This window comes from Sciurus carolinensis, chromosome 10 (genome assembly GCF_902686445.1).
Source record: "Sciurus carolinensis chromosome 10, mSciCar1.2, whole genome shotgun sequence".
Classification (NCBI taxonomy): Eukaryota; Metazoa; Chordata; class Mammalia; order Rodentia; family Sciuridae; genus Sciurus; species Sciurus carolinensis.
This window is the reverse complement of record NC_062222.1, coordinates 77,419,707-77,440,611: the sequence shown is the minus strand read 5'-3', so window position 1 is coordinate 77,440,611 and position 20,905 is coordinate 77,419,707. Positions and strand designations below refer to the sequence as shown.

The following is a 20,905-nucleotide window of genomic DNA, read 5'->3' as shown; positions in this document are numbered from 1 at the left end:
CAAATAGTGAGCCTCTTTGGGTGTTTGAGATCCCATTCATCTTTAGCCCTTTGAAACCAGAGAGCATCACAAATTAGCAAAACTGAGGTTGGGGTAATGCTCTGAAGAACCTCCCAGGGCCAAAACTTAAACCTCCCAGCTGGGTCGTCAGAACTTCTTGCCAGATTCAACCTTAGTCTATTAAGTTAAAAGAGCAAAGATGTGGAAGCCAGCTGTGAACAGTAGAATAGCCAGCTGTGAAGCCTCATTTCCACACGTGTTCCAATGCAAGCTCCACCTAGGGAAAAATAACCTTATTGGGACCCCCCCACAGCATATATTGACATAATCGTAAGGTCAGGGGCAGAGGAGAGAAGAACCAGAAGGCAAGATAACCTACAAAGGTCTTTGTAACCCTGAGAGCATCCTGAGGATGGGACAGATCTGCAGTGCAAAGACACCAGATCCTTTTGGATTTCTGGAGAAAATTCTCTTCAGTGTGACTAATTTAAAAACCCAGAGGGAATTTGCTTTGTTTTCTTAAGAAGATTTTGGGGGTTTGGTTTTGTCCTTTTTGGCTTTGCTTTCATCACATCGTTTTTCCTTCTTCCTTTCTAAACATTTCTCAGGCTCGGGAAGATGGTCTGACTGTCATTCAACCTCATGCCCTGTCCTTTGTGAAATCTGAGAGGCCCAGTGGAAAGATTATATACAATATCACTCTACCTCTGCACCCAAATCATGGTAAGATGTGCAGTAAATGATCTTTTGGGAGATGCTATCACCTACTATTTGTCTTGAAAAATCTGTAGCTTTGTGTACATAGAGATACTTATTGAGGCTTTAGGAATAATAGTTATTCATATCCCATGCACCTGTCCTCTAGTTTAGAACTAAGAGAGAGAAAGATAAAGAATACTGTGTTGGCTTTGACTCTGACAGAGCTGATTGGAGTACATGGTGCCACCAGAATAAGCATTCTCTGCCATGACCTACTAGAACCCAGTGTACATAGGTGTTGTCTAGGGATCAAGCCTGCCCAGACAAGGCAAGCAGACCAAAATGAGCAGGTACTAAGGGCAAAGAGATCTGCCAGCGTCCAAAGGGCTCCTCCTCCCATATGGAACATGGCAATGTAGAACTAGCGTCAGAGGGGAGGTGGGCCCCTTCTGTTAGTCCCCAGCACTCAGATTTCTTAATACTGAGCTTAACTAATGATCTTATGTCCAACTGAGGTGTGCTGTCCCTCCCAAAAAGGAGACCAGCTTCTATTGACACAGTTCTTTCTGCTCCTTCTCTGAGACTTCTCCAGACACTAACCACACTTGCCCCCGAAGGACTCTCCCATTACCAAATTCCCCATGAGAAGTAAAAGTATGAAAGTTAAATTCCATTATCCTTTGATAGTCTAAAGACATTTAAAGTCTAAAAGTCACCCTGCCCTTTTTTTAATCTGCTAAGTTATAATAGAAATTCTCCCAGACCAGCAGCTTGGGCTGTCTTCTGGAGAAGGGCCATTGGTCTCAGCCCCACAGAAGGTTCAACACCCAGTCTCACGTGTGCCCTCCTTTTAAAGAGTGAATAAGACATGAAAGATGATGACAGCATCAGTTCTGTACCTGCAGAATTTATGAACAACAGGCAAACCTTCAGCCCCCAAAGCACTGATCATAGGCCACGTGAATGCTGCAAATCCAGTTCTTAGAATAATCAAGATTCATGTTACTGTTGCCAAAGATCATTACAGAGATTAAAGCATTTCTAAAGAGAGGAGGGAAGACTAAGGAAAATGTCTTTAGAGCCTCATCAGAAAACCAGTCTAGGATGGTCTCTCAGCAACCTTGACCTTTGAATGAAACTCAACTGGGAGGGTCTCTTAGTTATGGTACCCTTTCTGTGACTTATGGAAAATTATCTGGTCCCAGCTCATGAGGGGCAGTAGTTTGCCTCTTACTATGGTTTATGTTCCATGAATCCTAGCTCAGACTCTACTCTGGGTTTCAGATTTGCCCTTTTCTTGAATTACAGGAGAACAGTACACCAAGAACAACCAGAGTAATTGGTCCTGATGGATAAAAGATTCCTACCAATGAACAAAGCTGATTTTTGTGGTTCTGACCATCGTGTCGACCTTGAGAATTACTAGTGATGCTCATGCCCATTTCTTCCTCCCCAGGTATCATTGAGCACAGGGACCAGCCTCATTCACCCATCCGGTACTTCACACAGGAAGATATTAACCAAGGGAAAATCATGTACCGTCCTCCCTCTGCAGCCGCCCACCTCCAGGAGATCATGGCCTTCTCCTTTGCTGGTAATGCTCTCTCTCTTCTCTGCTTTGAGTCATCTACACTACTCTCTGTGGATCTTTATGACAGACTCCTTCCAACTCTGCCCACAGTCCTCTGGATGGTGTGGTGTGACATGGCTTTATAACTTTTGGGAAAATAGTTTGTGACCTGTCAGCCACTATGTGCCTTTGTCTCCTCCATTCCATCTTGTCTATTTCCCATTAATTCATGCATGTAGGCCTACTTTCAATAAGCTCTTATTTTGTGGCCCTTATGTACCCATCACTAAGTGAGGCCTTGGAGATACAGTGGTGAGTAAGGAGAGGTATGGATCTGCTCTTGGCCTGTTTGGAGATCTAGGTATGGAGGCATTTGGAAAAATAATCCCAGTAATGAGTTATTAACTGCAGACTGAGACAAGAACTCTGAAAAGGAGGAAGAATGTTCCATGATGGAGTTAAACATAACAAGACTAACCTAGTTAGAAGGCTCCATCGAGGCTGCCCCAGGAAGATATTGACAGGATGGATAGAAGCTACCACAGCTGTGTGTGCATATAGGCATGTGGGGGAGCATTCCTAAAAGAAGGGCTTGTGCCCTGTGTGTAGAGACCCTGGGGAAGGTGAGCACATGATGAGATTGAAAAGAGTTGATGAGGTTGAAAAGAGTCAATGATCCTGCAATGTAGTGGGTCAGTATGTAGGGATGAGCCTGGTGGGAGAGATGGGCCAAACCTGACAGGTTCTGGAAGCCTGTAAGGACTTGGATCTTTATCCCAAGAATAAGAGGAATGCAATGGAAGTTTTAGGATATAGGGGATGGTTTTTATAAGGAACTTTTTGACTATAGTGATAGGAATGCACTTGACAAGGAGGCCAATATAAATAGGCAAGTGAATGGGGGAAATCCAGTGAGGAGGGTCCTATAGTACCTCAAGGAAGGCTTCATGCAGGGGTGGAGAATGCTGGTAACCTTCTGCGATTGATACCAGGATTTGATAGAAGATACATTTTTAAAGATTGAGTGGAAAAATAATTGAGTTTTTCATTAAAGCCAGCACATGCCTTTCCACTAAACCACAATAGCCTTTAGTCTTATCACCACATCTCTTCCCTTGATCCAGTAATCAAAGCTGCTGACTGCAAAGAAAGAGTCCCTACCCCTTGCTAAGGCTTGGAATGGTTTGAAAAATGTTGTGACTTATTTCTTTTTTTCTAAAATATATGTACCTCATAACATGCTGAATATAGGGTATTACTTTTATGTAGCAGATTTATTCAAATAGAACAGCTGGTGATTTCTGTGGTAAGTTGAACATGGGTTAAATAATCCTAGAGTTTCTTTTTTGACTATGGTAAACATATGAAGTGATATTTGCCACTATTTAATATAAGTTCAATTGTCCAGAAAATGTTAACTCCTTAATTAGATTGAAAATCTCTACGGGCATGGAGAGGCCCTTTCTCCGAGGAGTATCCCTAGTGTTTAGTAACTGGGTAACTAATGGCCCATGAAAATGTTCATGGTTCTTTAGCCCCCACTTTACAAGACCTACTTTATAAGAAACTCAAGATATCCTGGGATTGGAGGAAAAGAAAACATGCCAGCCATGGTTGAAGTAATTTCCAAACCTGCTATACTTGCCTTAGTTCCTAGAGTCTCTTTGGGAGAGCAGTCCTGTCTTGTATAATCTATGGGATAAATGCCACAAGATAAATCTCTCCCACAGTTACAGTGTGTAAATCATTGTCCCAAGCATCACTCAATTCTACAATGGAATTGACCCACCTGAGAGCCCTGTCAGTGATATACGACATCACCCACATTCGCCCATTTGTAGGATTTTATGTACTGATAAAATTGGATCTGAATGAATGTATTATAAATCACTCTAACTGCTATGATATAGAATTATTCCACTATGTGGTTCTTTTTGCTACTTAAAATTAATGTTGGCATCATTAAATTTGATATAGCATTAGCAAATGACCTACTGATCATTCCTCAAATCAGAATCATGTAGGTTAAAACAACTTTTACCTTCCTAATCCCTGCCACATATTTTGTGCCTTTTCCATGTATCTGTGATCCCAAAATATTTAGTATATGGATTTTCCTCTCACTCTTTTCAGGTCTCCCAGAATCGGTGAAATTCCACTTCACAGGTAAAGACTTTATTCTCAATTTTATTAGAAAATGGGAATTTTCCTTCTCTGATTAGTTCTTTCTTTTTGCTCCCTTCTTCAGTGCTTTTACCTATTTTCTAAGAGCTACTTAAAAATTATGTGACTTTTCTTCTACAACAGATCTCTTCTAAAATAATCACATGGTTAGTTACATAGTAATTGCTTAATTTTGTATTCATAGAAAATGTCTACCAAGGATGCTAAAGATTAATGTTATTTAGTCCCTAATTCAACTTATCCTAATATTTGTTAAAAAGAACTGATAGTGGTTAAGATCTTAGACTCCGGACCAGAAGGCCTGAAGTTCAACCTACTCTGGGAAAGTTTCATAACCTCTCTGTGCCTAAACGCTTGTCCATATGGAGGTAATAATAATAATAATATAAGTAAGGCCCCCAGAAAAATGATCAGTCATAGTCATCCCTATACATTCAGTTGATGAGTTGGGGTTGTTTGTAGTCTTGAATAAAGACACTCACTGAACGCCTTACTACTGGAGAGAAGAGTCTTATGACTCAGAGCATAAACTGGGAAATCCGTGCAGAGGACCTTAGCATCTTAGTTTTAGTTCACACGGCAATAGAAGCTGAGCTCAGGTCAACAAGAGAGTCTGACTTCTATGCTAGGGCAACACAGGGCAAGCTTTCTTGTTTAGGTTTGACTAAGGAAGGTTAGCCATAAATAGCATCTTTAAATAGCCATTTAGATGGGATTGACTATTCCACTACAATCGCTCATCCATGTGCCCTGTTATATTTCATTGAGGGAAAAGTCTTGGTGGGACAGAAAAGCACTTATGTCAGACTTCCAGTCCTTTCTTCTTTCTTTGATGGTTAAAAATCACATTTGAATCAACAGTTTCAGTGTGTCTCACTGTTGATGTGACTCCAGAATCAGCTCATTTCTAATACCAGGCCTCCATGTAACTCATGCAATCAGAAATAATATGTAACGCTTTTTTACCTATTTCAAAACAATTTACAATAAATATCATCTTATTTAATTTTTATAATGATTTCACAAGAATAGGTATTATTTTCAGCATTTTAAATGTGGGGACACTGAAGGTCACTAGGAGTAAATCATCTGCCCAGGTTTCCACTACCGGTAGAGTAGAACTGGGATTCAGTAAGTTTCTGACTCACAGTATGGGGTAATTAGTTTCATCTGATGTGTATCTGTTGACAATAGAAACTAAGTGTCATGGTAGGTGAAGGGTTAACAATTAACTTCTCTAGGACTTTAAGTTAAATGACCCTTGAACCCTTTATACAGATTAAATGGATGGACTTTGGGCTGACTTTAAATTATCTTGTTTTCTGCCTAAGTTTCCTTTATTTATTTATTTTTAGGAGGAAAACTTGGATTCTAGTAGGAAGAAAGCCATCTCCTTTAGGAGAGTTTTGTGAGACAGAATTATAAATTGGACAAATAATGAAGTAAGGTGCAACCAGCCCCAAACTGACATTAGCCCATAGAATGAAGGGAGAGGAGCTATTTCGGTTAATCAGCTAAGATGAGAAAGAACACCAAGGTTCCTGAGCCGACTGGCATCAGGACACATGCAGAGGCTGTGAAATAGTTCCCAGCAAGGAACACAAAGGAGGCATTTAACCCCAAGAGGCAGTCTGACTATTTCTTAGGGAAATCAGAAACATCTCTTAACGAGAGGGCTAGACATGGAATTACTAATACTTTCATCTTAAGTTCTTATGTTTGCTTGTGAAACACTGCTACAGCATGATATATTTTCTAGTTACATAACATGGGCTGGAAAACAGTTTTCTTCTGTTTACAGAGGCAAGGATATGCCTTGGTCACACTGACCAGCTATGTGAGATGTTATGGTTTAGATGTGGTGTCCCCCAAAGGCTCACGTGTGAGACTATGCAAGAAGGTTTGGGGGAGAAATGATTGGGTTATAGCCTTAACCTAATCAGTGAATTAATCCCTCATGGTATTAATTGAGTGGTAACTAGAGGCAGGTGGGTGTGGCTGGAGGAAGTAGTTCATTGGGGGCAGGGCTATGGGGTGTGTATTTCATATCTAAAGAGCGGAGTCTCTCTCTGCTTCCTAATCATGATGTGAGCTGCTTCCCTCTTTTACTCTCTTCTGCCATGATGTTCTGCCTTACCTTGATCCCCAAGGAATGGAGCTGGCCTTCTATGGACCAAGACCTCTGAAACCATGAGCCCTAAATAAACCTTTCCTCCTTTACAGTTGTTCTGGTCAGATCCTTCAGTCACAGCAGCAAAAAAACTGACTAAAACATGAGATGACAAAGTTTTAGGGCCTTTCCTTTTCTCCCCTATAAAATGAGGATGTCGATGTCTCCCTGTGCTTCTTCCCACTTAGAAGTAAAATCAATTTAAGTCATAGCAAATAAAATAAAATTATATTTTGCAATTTTTTATTTTTAGTTAACTTAGATTCCAGGGACCTTAGAAATTCCCCAAACCTGTGAAATTTATTTAAAAGTTTGTGTATTTTCCCCAAATCTTCAAAGTCAAGAATCATCTGTCCCCATCTTTGATCATCCAGTGAGATGGAGATAGAGTGTAAACAAAGAAGCAGTGGAAATAATTTTGACCCTTGACTGAACATGTAGAACCTGCATTTCCATGTGGATGATGTCCTCTCTCCTTCCACAGGGCAGTTTCTGGACTTTCTCTAGGACATGGAGAATGTCTTAAAAAATTTGGCTATACTTCTCAGATCTGCCTCAAGAATGAGAAAAATCTAAAACCTAAATGGGATCATTACTAGGAGTCACTGAGCATTAAGGATGCTTAAAGGAATCACTCTGCTTCAGAAGAGATTGTTTTCTTACTAACTTGCTACTAAGTCCAAAAGAAAGTGAGAAAGGAAACGAGTTTCTCATAACCAGCTCATCTACAAGCATATCACACATTTAAAATAACGAACTGTACAGTTCTCTCAATAGTCACCGTAGATAAACACACTGATGGGCTAATGATGTGAGTTCCCTCCAGACCAAGCTTTAAGAGAGTGGAGGGTGGAGAAGAAAGTGGAAACAGGAGTCAGTATTGCCTTCATTTACTTTAGGAGATTAGTGTTCACTTGGATGGATTTACGTCACTGTTTTTCTCACAAAGATGTCTTCTATTTATGGCATTGTGCATAATAACCAGGAAAAGTGGATCTGCTTACTTTCAAACAAATGCCAAAATCATTTGTATGATGATTTTCTGTCCTTTCAAAAAATTCTTTTCTAATGAATTAGAGTGTGTCCTTTCTAAAAGAGAGTTCTTAAGACAAAGTATTTTTTAGAATATTAGGGGAATGAATTTAATGAAAAAAGTTCCATAAATAAAAGCCTTTACCAGCATAATTTAAGAGTCCATATTTTGTGTTACTTTCCACTAACATTTATCAAAATCAATTTGCTGTGAAAATATTCTCTTAAAATGACTTTGTACTTAAAGTCCTTTATCCTTTTTCTTATCCATAGAAAAGGCTTTGTTAGAATAGCTCACATATCTTGCTTATTCACTTTTCCATTTATAAGTATCTCTTCATGTTAAGGTAATCTTAAAAAGCTTCTAGCTTTGTATTTGTGGAAAGAGCCTGAAGATGACGAGGCTACAAGTTGATTAACACTCGTCTGCACACGTGTGTTCACGCTTCCTAGTTTCAGACGGAGAGCACACTAGTCCAGAGATGGCCCTCACCATTCACCTCCTTCCCACGGATGGACAACCACCAGCATTCCAGGTCACAGCTCCCCTGCTCCAGGTCAGCCCAGGAGGCCGAACTTCCATGGGTAAGAACTGGGGGCCTGAAAGAAACGTGGCTCTGGAGATAGGATTGTGTTTCAGCAGCAGTTCCTCTTGAAACTTCTTGATGGTTGCCAGAAAATGGTGGCCTCCTCCTACGGAAGTTCTGAGCATTCACACCTGTATCCTTCTGATACTGAGGGTGATGAGAATCAATTGGGGCTGATTGTAAAGGGCTGAGGTGAAGATTGAACACCTGAGAAATGCCAAGGCAAGCTTCCAAAGCAAGTTTTATTGAAAGGATAGTACAGAGACAGACTTCTCTGCAGAGAAGCGGTCCCAGAGCTGGGAAGTGGGGGTGTCATGTCCCTTTTATTCATTTTAGAATTCCTTGTTCTCATGCCCTCCTCCCCCTGTCTTGTCTCTCTCCTCCCCATCCCGTACACGTGAGCAAAGGTGGACCAAATGGTGGAGTGCTCCAAGGGCAGGAAGGAAGCCACCCAGGAGTAGGTAGGAAAGGACCAACCTAGGACACTTTAAATAACAACGCCTACAGTTCCCCGCAGGGAGGGACAATTCCTAGGGCAGGTAACCTTAGCAACAGGTTGGAGGAGGTGTGGGGGGTGGGGCTTTGGAGATGTCAGCATTTGTTTTCCTTTCTTTTCCAGCCAGCCCCATCTTTGTAATCAGACCCAATTATTTATTATCTACACTGTTCTTTTTGTCCCCCAGCCTCACTTCCTCCAGCCCATTCTTATGCAAATAGAAGCAGCACAGCGAGAGGGAAGTACACCCTTGTAAGGCCCACGCTTGTGATGGAATGCAACACAGAATTTATTTCCCAGTCACCCGGAGTTTGATTTGTTGTTGTCACTAAAATATAAAGTAACAGAGCAGAGAGGAGAATAGAAGGGAACGGGTTTCAATGACCGCTCTTGGTTTTTTATTTAGAAAGTGAGGAGGAAGAGGAGAAATGACAGATCACAATAACCTTCAGAAGTTGTGAAACGTTAGTTTTCCCAGTTACTTCATACATATTTTAATTTAGTTTTTAGTATCCTTACTCTTTAGGAGTTTATGTATTCTTCTACCAAGGACATTTTACTAGCAAACAATAGATAATAATTTTTGTTAGGTGTGATCTATATAGATCTATATAGAAACTTATGCAGTTTCTCCATGTGGCTTTTGTCCCAAAATTAATTTTCCTGTTCTTTCCATGTGGGTTTTGAGCCAAAAGTTGTCATCAAATTCTTAAACAAGTCATTAAACCAAGACAAATGTCACTTTTACTCTATCCTCACTTTCACGATGGGCATAGCAGCCATCATTAAACTTGGCTCTTCTGGTAGATTCAGGAAAATAAGAAAGGAAGAAACAATGCTAAGCATTTTTAGTTTATAGAGTATTTTCTAAAGAAAGCCTACCTCAGCTGGACAGGACCAATCTGCTCATGACCTTCCTCTGTGCATGCCCTCACTTGCATGGAAGGGGAAGAAAGTGTTCTGAATTCAGAACTACCTATTTGTAAGTGAATTTTGGAAGAACATACATGATGCAGTTTGTGAATTGACTGTGTTCTCAGTCTTCACTCTTGTGCTGGATTGGAATTAAACAGCAATTTTTTTGTTGTTCTATTTTGTTACATATGACAGCAGAATGCATTTCGATTCCTTGTACACAAATGGAGTACAACTTTTCATTTCTCTGGTTATACACGATGTAGAGTCACACCATTCGTGCAATCATACATGTACGTAGGATAATGATATCTATCTCATTCCACCATCTTTCCCAACCCCTACCCTCTCCCCTCTTCTCATTCCCCTCTGCCCAATCCAAAGTTCCTCCATTCTTCCCTTATCCCCCCAACCCCCATTATGTATCATCATCCACTTCTCAGAGAAAACATTCAGCCTTTGGTTTTTTAGGATTGGCTTATTTCATTTAGCATGATATTCTCCAACTCCATCCATTTACTAGCAAATGCCATGATTTTATTATTCTTTATGGCTGAGTAGTATTCCATTGTATATATATAACACAGTTTCTTTATCCATTCATCAATTGAAGGGCATCTAGGTTGGTTCCACAATTTAGCTGTTGTGATTTGAGCTGCTGTAAACATTGATGTGGCTGTGTCACTGTAGTAGCTGATTTTCAAGTCTTTTGGTTGAGTGGGATAGCTGGGTCAAATGGTGGTTCCATTCCAAGTTTTCTAAAGAATCTCCATACTGCTTTCCAGAGTGGTTGCACCAATTTGCAGTCCCACCAGTAATATGTGTACCTTTTCCCCACATCCTTGCCAACATTTATTGTTGTTTATATTCTTGATAATTGCCTTTCTGACTGGCAATGTTTATAAAAACATTCTGATTGTGAGATGAAATCTTAAAGTAGTTCTGATTTGCATTTCTCTAATTACTAGAGATGTTGAATATTTTTTCATGTATTTGTTGATCGATTGTCTTCTTCTGTGAAGAGTCTGCTCAGTTCCTTAGCCCATTTATTGACTGGGTTACTTGGTGCTACGTTTTTTGAGTTCTTTATAAGTTCTGGAGAGTAGTACTGTATTTGAAGTGTGTATGGTAAAAATTTTCTCCCACTCTAAACAGCACTTTCTGATTACAGATTAGCTGCAGCCTGGCCTGTGGCATTTGTGTGTAGAGTGTGAAGTTGTCATTATACCCACTCTCTCTCACCATGCTTTGTTCTCTTTGCTGCAGGCCTCCAGTTGGTAGTGAGAGATGCTGAGACAGACCCTGAAGGACTCTCCTTCGAGCTCTGGAAACCTCCACAGCATGGTGTTCTCCTTAAGCGCATGGCTGGGTTCCAAGAACCCATGGCCACAGGTAACTGCACAGTCCTTGACCCACCTAGGAGGTTTTTTGCTCTACAGTTTTATGTGTCTCAGAAAAGAAGTAAAGGGTCTCTGTGGGATAAACTGTGAGGAGAGACTTCCTTTCATGCTTCATTCATTGGCCTGCTATTGGACTTCTTCCTCTGTCTGCTCCCATTCCTCACTCCTCATTGCCCCAGCGCACCCTGGAAGCTGTTGATCTGCTTCCTCAGGTCACAGGTGACACAGATAGACTTCTAAAACTTGTAAATGCATTTAAGCACCACATGTAAATGTCAACGGCCAAGCAGCCACAGCCTGCTGTGTGGCGGTAGTTCCAGTAACTTCTCCACGAAGATGAATTTGTGTGGTACTGTGGTTTGCACATCTTCTGACTTGGATAGTATTAGCAATATGTGTCATCATAAAAAAGGAGGAACACATTTTTGAAGTATTACTTAAGCAATGTAATAGTGTGATGATAAGAACAGTTTTTAAGAAACACATGAAAGTACAAAGAACACAATGAAATCTACTTTTTAATGGTCAGTCCTTACATATCAAAGTGAATATTATCCCTTCCAAAGTGGTCATTTCGAAATGTCATCTTATCCCAACCCTCGGGACTTTCTCAAACCTTGATGTGGTTCCTTTTAGAGATATAGTAATGCTTGCTTCTAAATATCCCTGGTAAGACAAATCTTTGCCCTTGAAGGTATATTGAATTTTTAAGAACAACTACCAGCATGTGGTAGATACAAAGGTAGACTTTTAAAATTTTACTAAACAAATGAAATGTGGTTAGAACAGATTTGAACTATCCCAAAGGGACTACATTAGAGGTATCATGGTCATTGTCCTGTTTCTTTAACCCTACCTGTCACCTACTTTGTGTAATTAATATGTAAGAGCTAAAGATGTTTATAAAAATGTTTTATTTCCTTTCTTAGACATCATACCACTAGCACTAGTAACACATTGTTGAAAGAGAAGGCTTCTTAGAAGATGAATACAGAATGAGTTAATTCTTCAATCTTAGAATTATTAATAATCTTCAGTTATGAGAGTTAAAAATCAATCTGAAAATAACCTTCTAGAGGACCAATTCCTTGGCTGAGTTCTGTGGACTTATCAGAGCCCTTGGCATTTAGAGTCTCTTCTCATGAAAGGGTTCCATGACCAAACAGATTCGAGAACCTTTAATATTTGTTTATTAATGTTTTAAAACATTATGTAAAAACGCCAAGAAATCCTGGAGCTTAAAATATAAATTTTAAATTGTATTAAATCCCATTATACATGTGAACTTGAAGCTTTCTTCCCACATCTGTCTAATCTGTTATGAATTAGTACTCTAGACCATGCAGTCAGAGTTTCAAACTTCAACTATATTTTTTAATTTTTAATTTAAGAAATTCTTATATCACCAATTAAATGACACTCTCTTATAGGCCCGAAAATCATGATCTGTTTTCTTAAGTTTTTTTTTTTTAAATTCAATATAGGATTAGATTCCAGAAGAACTGTCATGAAAAATTCAGATTTGTTCTTCTTTTCTTTTTTATATTTATTTATTTATTTATTCATTTATTTATTTATCAGTCCTGGGTATTAATCCCAGAGATGCTCTACTACTGAGCTACAAACACAGTGCTTTTTTAATTTTTATTTTTATATTTTGAGACAGGGTCTTGCTAAGTTGCCCACACTGGCCTCAAACTTGTGATCCTCCTGGCTCAGCCTCCCAAATAGCTGGGATTATAGGAATGTGCCACTGTGCCCAGACTGTTCTTTATTTTTCTGTAAGTAGGAGTCATCAGTCTAGAGGTAGATTTTATTTCAATATGATTAAGAACCGTTCTACAAAATTAGGGTTATCACCAGAGGAATTAGCTACCTCGTTCACTTGCTGCTCACCTTGAGATATGAGGAAGGACAGACTAACCCACCCTTTTCCAAGGGTGGTATAAAGGTAACCTAAATTGGGTGGGCAGTTAGAATGATAAACTTGTAACTCCCAGAGTTTATGATTCTATATGTACTTTGAAATCCTGAGAACAAAGGTGCTATATAAATGAGAAGCACTGTTCCCAGAAGTAATTGGTTTTATAATTTGTTCTATTCTTAAAGGTGACACTTTCACATACGATGATATTAAGAAAAATGCTCTGCAGTATATCCATGATGGTTCCTCTGTCTGGGAAGACAGCATGGAGTTCTCCGTCACAGATGGCCTCACAGCCACCACGTCAGAAGTGAGAGTGGAGGTGTCTCTGTCAGAAGGCCAGGGGCCACGGCTGGCTGCTGGCTCCACCCTGAGCATCACTGTCCCTAACCAAAGCACAGCCATGATCACCAGGTCACACCTTGCGTATGTGGTAAGTCCTTCCTTTTGCTCTCCATATTCTCCCCTGCACCTGCTGACCAAGTTGACTAGAAAGTCTCCCAATGGCTGAATATTTGAGGCAGCTAGTATATGGCCATGTGAAGAATGTTTTTTCTCAACTTCCCTAAGTTCTACTCTTAGGAGGAATCAGATTGTGTATCCTGACTTCTAATGTCTCAGGAGCAGTTAAGTGAATGGGTAAAATTTTGATGAAAGAGCAATGGGTGTGTGGAGGACTGGGTGACTGTCAACAGGAAAACCCAGCTGCCATTGTTTAAATATTTCCAATGGAAATTTTGAGAAAAGAGCACCTTAGAAGAATTTTCCTGGTCAGTGACTGATTGGGAATGGTGCTTCCTGGCTCCTGAGAGAAAACTCGCTTTTCACCAGCTTCTGTTTTGAGTCCATTCTAGACAGAACAAGAGGCGACATTTTGCTAGTGTCTCTGCAGATTCCCTAGGGCCACATCACTCATTCTCCTCCATCTCCTGCCCCAAGAGTAGTGTAGTAAGGGGACCAGGGGAAATCAAGGACTTGGGGGCCGTTCCCCTGTCTGCCCCTAACTCGGTGAGTTAATTAAACTGATCTTATTTCTTTGATTCTATTTCTAGGGCTACAGACTATAAGGATAATTAATTTTATATTGCAGTTACGTATTTTGTAAACAGAAAGGTACTCTGTGTAAACCTGAATAGTTTTTATAATGCCTTGAAAGCAAGGATAATTATCTGGTAATCATTGTTAGTATTTAATTTTTCCTTTAATAATCTTAAAATTCCAATTAATGGCCTGCCTTTTTTCCCTCATTTTAAACACTTACTAGTTTTAATTAACCTTTTTCTGGGCTGAAGAATCTCACCATAAAAATTTAGTCCTGTCCAGGTGCTATGGCACATGCCTATAATCCCAGTGAATAGGGAGGCTGAGGCAGAATTGTAAGTCTGAGGCCAGCCTTGGCAACTCAGTAAGATCCTGTCTCAAAATAAAAACTGAAAAGAAAAAAAAAAAAAAAGAGAGAGAGATAAAAGACTGGAAATATAGTTCTGTTAGTGGAGTACCCCTTAGGTCAATCTCTAGTACCCAAAAAAAAATAGTCCTGAATTACAGCATGTTATATAAAGCGTCAACCTGGGAACAATTGGTTTTGCAGATTTTTTCCCCTTAAATTGTCTTTTTCTAAATGATGAGAAACTGCATTCTATCCTGATTCTTCTTGTGGGTCTACCCGAGTTTCAGAATGGCTTTTTTTTTTTTTTTAATTGACAGGTGATTTTTATCATTGGTTATGGTCTTTTGAATCCTGTGAAACTCATAAATTCATAAAAATGCATGAATTTGGATTTAATCAATAGATCATAAAGGCTTGAAAAATGTTTGACAGACAAAAATAGGACTTTAGGAACAGTTCCTGCCCATTAGCTACATATTATTAGCTGCATATCAAAATGCAAGCCCATTGGCAACTGAACACATATTTTCAAAAATTGATTGAATTTGAATTTACCCAACAGAGCAGAAACACTCTAAAAGATCTATTCTAGCCTGCTGAAGGCATAGCATACATTCTTAAAGACTTAGCTAGGTTATATATGAACTTTCTCTGAGGGCTGTAGAAGTTTGTACTTAGTGTATAGAAAAAAAAAAAATCCAGAAATGTTAGTTAGTAAGCTTTCAGGGAACATCCAGAAGGTTTTGAGAAACCATCTGAAATGCTTGTCTAGTCATGAATAGGGCAGAAGAGCAAGTGAGACTGTTCTTTATTAGAGTATCAGCAACTGCAAGAGAGTGATATGATGTCAGAGAAGAGGCAAAAATGGGATTCTCTGTGATGTGTTTAATGGTTACTTAATAGACAGAATTCGCTGGGTACCACAAGTAGACACATAGGGGAGGGATGGCATGAGTTCTGGAGTCAAGGTTGATGGGTTTTAATTTAAGTTCCCACTTACTAAGGCAGTGACCCTTGGCAAGTTGTTTAAACACCCTATACCTCAGTTTTCTTGTCTGTAGTGTAAGAAATGTAAGATTAATCTTGAAAAGCTAATAGTATTTCTATGTACCAGCCAAAAATAAAATAATTTAATATATTAAACCATTTATAATAGTTTAGTATCTAGGAATAAATGTTAACAAAAAGTGTATAACTTCTAGAGAAGGTTGGTGCTGTGACTGGCTATATGGAAAACCTAGAAGAATCTCTTCAGAAAGTATTAAAAATAAAAGGAAAATTTACCAAGAGACCAGATACGAGATCAATGAACAGCAATAGCATTGCTATATATAAGCAAAAAAAAAAAAAAAAAAAAAAGCCAGTAAATGTAACTAAAAAGATGAAACCACTTGAAATAGCATTAAAAAGTCATGTTCCTCAGATTAAATCTTACAAAACTAAGTAGTACTTGTACAAGGAAAAGCATAGCACTTAATTGAAAGATATTTTAAAAGCACTAAATAAATGAAGAGATATGCCATGTTCATGAATAGGAACATTTAATCTAAAAAAGATACCAATTTTTCCACAAAGGGATCTCTCAATTCATTTCATTTCCAATCAGAAACCCAAAGGATAAAGTGATTTTGAAATATATAAGAAAGAACAAAGGGTCAGAATTTTGATAAAGAATGTGAGGAGAGCAGAATAACTTGTCCTACCATATACCAAGATTTATTATAAACCTATTCTTTAAAGCAGCAGAGCACAGAAGCATATTAGAAAGTCAATAAGCAGACCCACATGTGGAATTCTAATATAAAACAGAAATAGTAAGCCAGATCAGTGGAAACTGAAGAACCACATGTCACATGGAGCTACACAAAATCATTATTCAGATGGCAACAGAGGAATTTGCACCTATATAGATATTAACTTCAGATAGATCAAATACTTAAATGTTATAAGTAAACTTTTTACAGTTCTTTTGGGATATAGGTACATCTTTTTATGATATGAGGAAGGGAAATAATCTCTCAGAGTAGAAACAAAAACTGCTAACTCAAGAAAGTTTGATAAATACAATTATATTAGAATTAAATTTATATTCACTGAAACATGCCATAAAGGCAGAAAACAGGAAAGTAACAAATTGGGAAAAGATGTCTGCAATACATACAACCAAAAATAATAAAGAATAAACAAAGAACTCTTACAGATCAAAAAGAAACAGAGCCCAACAAAAAATGAGAAAGAGACATGAATAGGAATTTCACAGACACAAAAATTATATGGTCAATACACACATGTGAAGAAATATTCATTTCTATTAGTGATCAGGAAAAGCACGTTAAAACCATACCATTTTATATCAAGTATTGGAGAGGAATTGGATATGAAGAGGTTTCTTACTAGTGGGAATATAACCTGGAACAACCAGAATTTGGCATTGTCTTAGTGAATGAATAATCATTTGCCTTAACCTTTCAACTCCTGGATTCTTACACAAGAGAAACTTTCACATATACACCAAAGGATCTGTGCAGAAATGTTCATAGTGATACCATTTGCAATAGCAAAACTATTGAAACAAGCCAAATGCCCATCCACAGGACAGCATAACTTATGATATACTTCCTTGATGAATACTAGTGAGCCTCAGCAGTATGAATGGATCTTAGCAATCTACTACTGAGAACCCATCAGACTTGAATCCAACTCTATTTTTACAAGTTAAAAAAACTAAAAATACATTTTATAGTCATGTATTAAACTATATTAAGAAATTCAAGGAAATGAGAAACAAGTTTCGGGGTGATGGAAGGTCCCAGGACAGGATAAAGAAAGAGCACATAAGCAAATGTGATCAAGTTCTAATCCTCATGTTGAATGGTGGGTTCATGGATGTGTAAATAATAAAAAGAAAATGAGAACACAAGTTAATTCTGAAGGGAGAGGAAGGTCTTCAAGAACAAGATCTATATTGTTAAGCATATTGGTGCACCCAACACCCATAATATCTTGGATATCCTAAAACAGCGATTTTCTTTGTATTATGACCAAAAAAGAAGAAAAAAAAAAAAAGTCTAGCAGATTTCTAACTCTTTTAAATCCAGCAGTCATTTGAGAATTGAAACATAATAAGATTGCCTGATATGAAATAAGCATTTCTTTGCCAATTTGCCAAAGTGGGATTTAGAAGCTATTCATTCTAATCAAGAGTGAGGAGCTCTGCCCTTATTGTAGTTCATCACCATCTCAGAAGACAATAACTTAAAACTCAGCTGGCTTTTAAAAATTCTCTCTCAGAATGAATGAATAATATTAGGAAGTATTCCTTTGAAAACCAACATATTCTATTTGGTAACTCGTGTGGGGAAATAAAGACACTTTGAAAGAGTATAAATTTAGGGGAAATTTTCTGAAGTTGTGCAGCTTTGATAAATTTTAGTTTCCTTTCTTGCTAGTGTCAGTGGATAAGGAAAATCTGTGATCTCGCATTGAGGCTCTGAACTGCTAACTTAAAAAGGCCCTTAGAGATAGAAATGAGCCTGGACTCAAATACCCTGTCTCTGGATCACCAGGTGTCTGCGCTCACAGTCCTGATCCCATCTCCCACCTAGCTGGGCAACATAGATGTGAAAATTTGCATTTGAAAGTAAAACTGACCATGCAGTGTTTGTTTTTTATTATTTCCCTGATAAAGTGTAAAGTTCCCCCATTTTCACATTCAACTGCTTTAAAAGACAAATGACCCAGGGAAACTTTCAAAAATGTTGACTGTCACCTAGATACTTCCAAAAATATTCTTAAAGAAAGAGGAAGCTGCCCATTAAGATATTTGGTTATTAAACTTAGAATGGAACCACCATTTGACCCAGTTATCCCACTCCTTGGTATGTACCCAAAGGACTTAAAATCAGCACACTACAGTGACACAGCCACATCAATGTTCATAGCAGCTCAATTCACAATAGTAAAGCTGTGGAACCAATCTAGGTGTCCTTCAACAGATGAATGGATACAGAAAATGTGGTATATATACACAATGTAGTATTACTCAGCCTTAAAGAAGAATGAAATTATGGCATTTGCTGGTAAATGGATGGAACTGGAGAATATCATGCAAAGTGAAATAAGCCAGTCCCAAAAAACCAAAGTCCAAATATTCTCTCTGATGTGTGGATGCTAACCCACAATAAGGGGAGGTGGAAAATAGAAGTTCAGTGGATTAGACAAAGGGGAATGAAGGGAAGGGGATGGGAATGGGAATAGGAAAGACAGTAGAATGAATTGGACATAACTTTCCTTTGTTCATTTATGAACACATAACCAGTGAAATTCCATATCATGTACAACCACAAAAATGGAATCCTAGTTAGAATAAGTTACACTCCATGTGTGGATAATATGTCAAAATATACCTTATCTAAAAATAATAAATAAAAAAGATATTAGGTTATTGTGCATGTAGAAACACAGAAAGCCAGTTTTATTTCTCAATAAACAATGTACCACTTTAGTGGTGAGCACCCAGAGATTCACTTCTAACAGAATGAAATCTACAAGACTTCAATGCTTTTCTTAATCCAAAATCTTACCATGTTGAATATTAAAATGAGTCATTAACTAAGCTAAAGAATTTCTGTTCTTTCTGTACTACAGAATTTTATCAAATTTTACTCTATGGGGATGCACATCTGTAATTATAGCAACTCAGGAGGCTGAGGTAGGAGGATTCCAAGTTTGAGGCCCACCTCTGCAATTTGGCAAGGCCTGAGCAACTTACTGAGAACCTATCTTAAAATAAAAAATTAGAAGAGCTTAGGGATGTAATAAAGCACCCCACCTTCACTCTCCAGGACCAAAATGAAAGAAGTTTAAAAAAAATAATAATAATAATGGAATTTTCTAAATGTTTCTAAATACAAATTGTCCTTAGAAATGCTCGAAGCAGCCTACACCTGTGTTTACAGGTAGAGGACTTATAGCTGATCATGTTTTGTTCTTCCCTACATGCTTGTAATCAAAACAAAGCCTTGTGTGGCCCTCATGGGTCTGTACCTAAAGTGCATTTCTCTGCTATTATTTTGAGATACTCTTGGAAGAAGACATTATCAGAGAGGTGGTTTAGGAGAAGTAAATACTAAGGTTGGAAATGGTGTTGTTTTGTGACAAAGGGAAAGATACTTTTGCCATTAGCAGAAAAGGAAGTGCCTGCAGATCTCTAACTGCTGAAGTATTGGTTCCTGCAATCGTGCCTTCATGTCCTGACTCCTATTTGCCTGATTAGGATGATTCTTCCCCCGACTCAGAGATCTGGATTCAGTTAAGTTCTCTGCCCATGTATGGTGCTCTCTTAAGGACCTCAGGATCTGAGGTGGAGGAACTCTCAGAGGCTTCCAATTTCACCATGGAGGACATCAACAACAAGAACATTAGGTACTTAACCACTTCATATTATTTGTATTTTTTTAAATTGTATTAAACTGGGCTGGGGATGTCACTCAGTGGTAGAGCTCTTGCCTAACATTGGTAGGTACTAGGTTTGATCCACAGCACTGTAGGGAAAAAAGAAGAGTATTTATTAATTGTATTAAAATATTCAAACTACTCTCTCTAATTCCTTTAAACAACACAAAATTCAACTTCCCCAGCTTGTCGGTATGCCTCATTCTTCTGAGTCTTCTTTTGGCCTTTCTAGATACTCGGCTGTATTTGAGACAGATGGTCATTTAGTTACCGATAGCTTCCATTTCTCCGTCTCTGACATGGACCACAACCGTCTGGACAATCAGATATTTACCGTCACGATCACTCCTACCCAGAATCCACCTCCGGTCATTGCTTTTGCCGACCTCATCACGGTAAAAAACTCTCAGATCAATGAGCAGTGAGTGCTGTAGGGAGCTGGAGTCCTGGGTGATATAAATAGAGGACTTCTGCCTGAGTTGGTTGCCGCCTTCTTCCCCCAAAATATCTAGGCGGTGATGTCAGGAAATGCATGGTTTTCAATCCCAAGTTTTTCGAAAAGTATGAAAATAGTTATGTCTAAAAGTTCAAATCATTCTATCCACATGAGTCAGTCAACAAATATTTATGTGCTAGATACTATGCTCAATATTGTTGTAATTGGGAGTAAAGGAGAAGTAGAATGTATCTTTGAGGAATTCTCAATCTAACATTGGCAGCAACTAAAACACCAGCAGTACCCCCAAGTCACTCTTTAGATCCAGCTGATATTTATCACTGTAAACAATATTAACAGATCCTTGGGGAAAGAGGAGCAATATAATGAGCCTTCATCAGTGACATTATCCAAATGTGAATTCAAGTGCTAACTCTGTTACTTACTAGCAAAGTGACCTTTGACCTAGTACTTAATCTTTCTTAGCCTCAGTTTCTTCATCTTTAAAATATTACTATTCTGGCTGGGCACCATGGTGCACACCTATGATTCCAAAATTTGGGAGGCTGAGGCAGGAAGATCACAGTTTGAGGTCAGCCTGTCAACTTAGTGAGACCTTGACTCAAAATAAAAATTAAAAAGGCTGTG

The 20,905-nt window shown here is 38.5% G+C and overlaps 1 protein-coding gene across 1 annotated transcript in view; it reads left to right on the top strand.

Moving 5' to 3' along the window:
* The window catches only part of Fras1 (Fraser extracellular matrix complex subunit 1), a 439,675-nt gene that overhangs the window by 316,368 nt on the left and 102,402 nt on the right, over positions 1–20,905 (top strand). Inside the window, exons 33-40 of the mRNA XM_047566389.1 lie at positions 609–723; positions 2,156–2,293; positions 4,403–4,435; positions 8,109–8,240; positions 10,920–11,045; positions 13,163–13,410; positions 19,643–19,791; positions 20,054–20,216. Of these exons, the coding sequence (XP_047422345.1) occupies positions 609–723; positions 2,156–2,293; positions 4,403–4,435; positions 8,109–8,240; positions 10,920–11,045; positions 13,163–13,410; positions 19,643–19,791; positions 20,054–20,216 (1,104 nt within the window). The remainder of the gene's footprint in view (positions 1–608; positions 724–2,155; positions 2,294–4,402; positions 4,436–8,108; positions 8,241–10,919; positions 11,046–13,162; positions 13,411–19,642; positions 19,792–20,053; positions 20,217–20,905) is intronic.